Source organism: Mesitornis unicolor, unplaced genomic scaffold, assembly GCF_000695765.1.
Source record: "Mesitornis unicolor isolate BGI_N332 unplaced genomic scaffold, ASM69576v1 scaffold404, whole genome shotgun sequence".
In the NCBI taxonomy this organism is placed as follows: Eukaryota; Metazoa; Chordata; class Aves; order Mesitornithiformes; family Mesitornithidae; genus Mesitornis; species Mesitornis unicolor.
Genome location: NW_010177775.1, coordinates 43,712 through 46,434, shown reverse-complemented (window position 1 = coordinate 46,434; position 2,723 = coordinate 43,712). Strand labels below are relative to the sequence as shown.

The window sequence follows — 2,723 nt, the reverse complement described above, 5'->3', positions numbered from 1 at the left end:
GTTTCACCCTCTCTTCATCCTGCTTTTAATCCTGCACAGAGCTTTCTTACAAAGCAACAAACATAGAGACAAATCCTGCTTCTCTGAAATGATAGCAAAGGAGAAAGGCTTGAAATAAAATGGATGTGTTATGCCTGAAAATGTTTTCCATGTGCCAGTTCTGAGAAGTGTCTGTGGTTACTGATGTCTTCCTGCTACAGAGCTGTTCAAGGAAGGGGCCATTGTCTCTCACCATGAAAAGCAAAGATGAATATAAAATAGGGCTACTTGAATTAATGACAAACTATCTGTGGATTACTTTTTGGATTACATTTTATTGAGAAAAGTCCATGTTAAAGTTTAGCTTTCAGTTCAATTTTGAGACACATCTTTTTGTCAGTGGAAGTTAAGCTAAGCTCATGGTGGCCTATCAGAGCCTGGTGCAGAATGTCTTTTCTTCAGTAGCATACTTCTCCGCAGTCTGATGACGTTTCTTCTTAAATCGGTGTGTTTTGAATTCCTCTGTGATTTCGGAGGTTGACTTCCCTTTTGTTTCTGGGACGAACAGGTAGATGAGAACTGCTGAAATTACCAGGACAGCAATAAAGATGAGGAAGCAAAAAGGACCAAGAAGCATCTGGAGATAAAAATAGAATGAGATAAGTGATTTCTCCGACAACACTTGCCCCTGTAGATTTTTGCAAATTGTTGATTTGTCCCTGTGAAATGAGGAATAAATTGATTTTACAGAAGGACTATTTATTTATCTTTTCAATCTGTTCCTGAGGCAGTGAATGATGACTGAAGTCTAGCACCTCTGCATGGCAGTAGAAATAAGAGATTCACAGCTTTGATCATCTACAAAGCACTTCATCCTACTCCCTGTCCAGACTAGCCTAGAAAAACAGTTTAAACTGATAGAGTCAAAGAGAAGATTTGAATCAAATTACGTACAACAGCAAAGGGGAAGATCATTCCAGTGAAAGTGAGGCCTAGCCAAATGACGATTCCACCAATTACAAAAGCGGAGGACCTTGTTGAGAGGGTGAAGATTTCATTCATGACAGATGCGACGGCTCCAGCTGAGGGAAGGACATAAAAAAGCAATAGAAAGAAACAGTGCTGTAATTAACCATTTTTCCTCAAAGTGAGTGAACTAATGTAACTGGTCAAACACAGCCCCAGTAACTGAGATCTGTGAAATCACCTACATTTGGGCAGCACAGCCATCTCTGTCTGGATTCCCCTACAGACCTCTCTTATGGTCCGTGGAGACAGATGGATACCCTTGAAGTGTGGTTCCTATCCACCTAAGATGTATAAAGTATAGAGATCAATGGCTCTAATGGCCTATTTCTTTCCATTGCCCTTAGAAGACACGTGGGTTCTGCTACTGTGGGAATTCTGTTAGGTTTTCAAGACATTCGTGGTTCTTACATACAGTGCTTACAACAATAAAGGCTGCCACTTGAATCTGGAGACCATAATAACTAAAGGTAGTGTTTGGTCAGGGAACTTCCAGAGTAAATATTGGTCTTAGGCAAGTGAGGTCCCAACAGAGAGCTATAAGCTTGGTTCTGGCATTACCCATGTAGGTGTTTCAGAGTGACATTAAGAGATCATGAGAAAGGACAGAGCAATGCTAAGAGAGAGACTATGCATGCTCTCAGGTATAATTCCTTATCAGATTTTACAGGTGAGTTGAGAAAATGCTGATGTTTTAGAAGAGTCCACCTCTGACCTTAAGCAAAGACAGAGATGGACCAGTTGAGCCTGTGCACACTGATCAGCATTCATACCCTCCAAAACAAGCCTTGGTGAATTGATTAACAAGTATTTTTTTGGTTTGAACCTGTAATAAAGTGAGAGGAAACAGGGTCCTGATTCATCAGGGTCTAAATAATTTTTAAGAATTTATTAAACATAGTGTTACTCGGGTGATTAATTAATCAAAACTCAGGACTCCCCCAGTTTCAATCCAAACTAAGCTGTTGATTTGCAAAGACAGAGTTACACAGTCTAGTTCTACTTCCATGGCTTGTGCTTATCTATGAGGTCTGAGATTTCCTGTTGCTTTTATTGTTGTACTCACCTGGTCCTATGCCATAGGCAATGATGAATAGAAAGATGAGAATAACACTGCAGTAACGCATCCAGAGGAACTGACCCTAGATAAATGTGAAGGGAGGGAAGAGAATGAATATTAATTTTATAGCTGTAGCACAGATGATAATACAGGAGAAGCAATACTTATGAAAAAGCCCGTGACACTGGGCTCTGTAATAGCTGCTCACTAGAACATTCATCTTTCTGTACTGAATATAGGCCCAAAAAGTAGCCTGCAGTGTCGTATCTACCAAGATGAGCTGAACTGCACCCTGCTCTGAAAAACAAGTGAAAAATTCCATGCTAACAGCATGGGGAAAATTGTTACTGCTTTAACCTAATTATCTTATTGAATTAGACTATTTTGGAGAAATGTTTAAATCTCTTGTGTACCAGAAGATATCTGTGAAACAAAAAGATGCTGAAAGTTTATGGTCTGAGAACAAGATCGCAATGCAGTGCAAAACACTGGTGCTAGTGAAGCTGTGACACTGGGTTCATCACTACTTTCCACCCTCCTGACTGGACGTAGCGAGAGAGATGCACTGTGTAACTGGATCACTTCTATCAAGAGTGGAAATTGGTGGTTGCTGGAAGGATCAGTACACACTGCTTGTGCTGCAGGAAGCATGGGACAG

General features: G+C 40.5%; 1 protein-coding gene across 1 annotated transcript in view; it reads right to left on the bottom strand.

The window, feature by feature from the left end:
* Positions 1 to 409: 409 nt before the first annotated feature.
* LOC104538842 (solute carrier family 2, facilitated glucose transporter member 11-like) overlaps positions 410 to 2,723 on the bottom strand; it is an 8,896-nt gene continuing 6,582 nt past the window's right edge. The window contains exons 10-12 of the mRNA XM_010182195.1: positions 2,072 to 2,147; positions 934 to 1,061; positions 410 to 616 (exon numbers count right to left, since the gene is read on the bottom strand). Coding sequence (XP_010180497.1) covers positions 410 to 616; positions 934 to 1,061; positions 2,072 to 2,147 — 411 coding nt within the window. The remainder of the gene's footprint in view (positions 617 to 933; positions 1,062 to 2,071; positions 2,148 to 2,723) is intronic.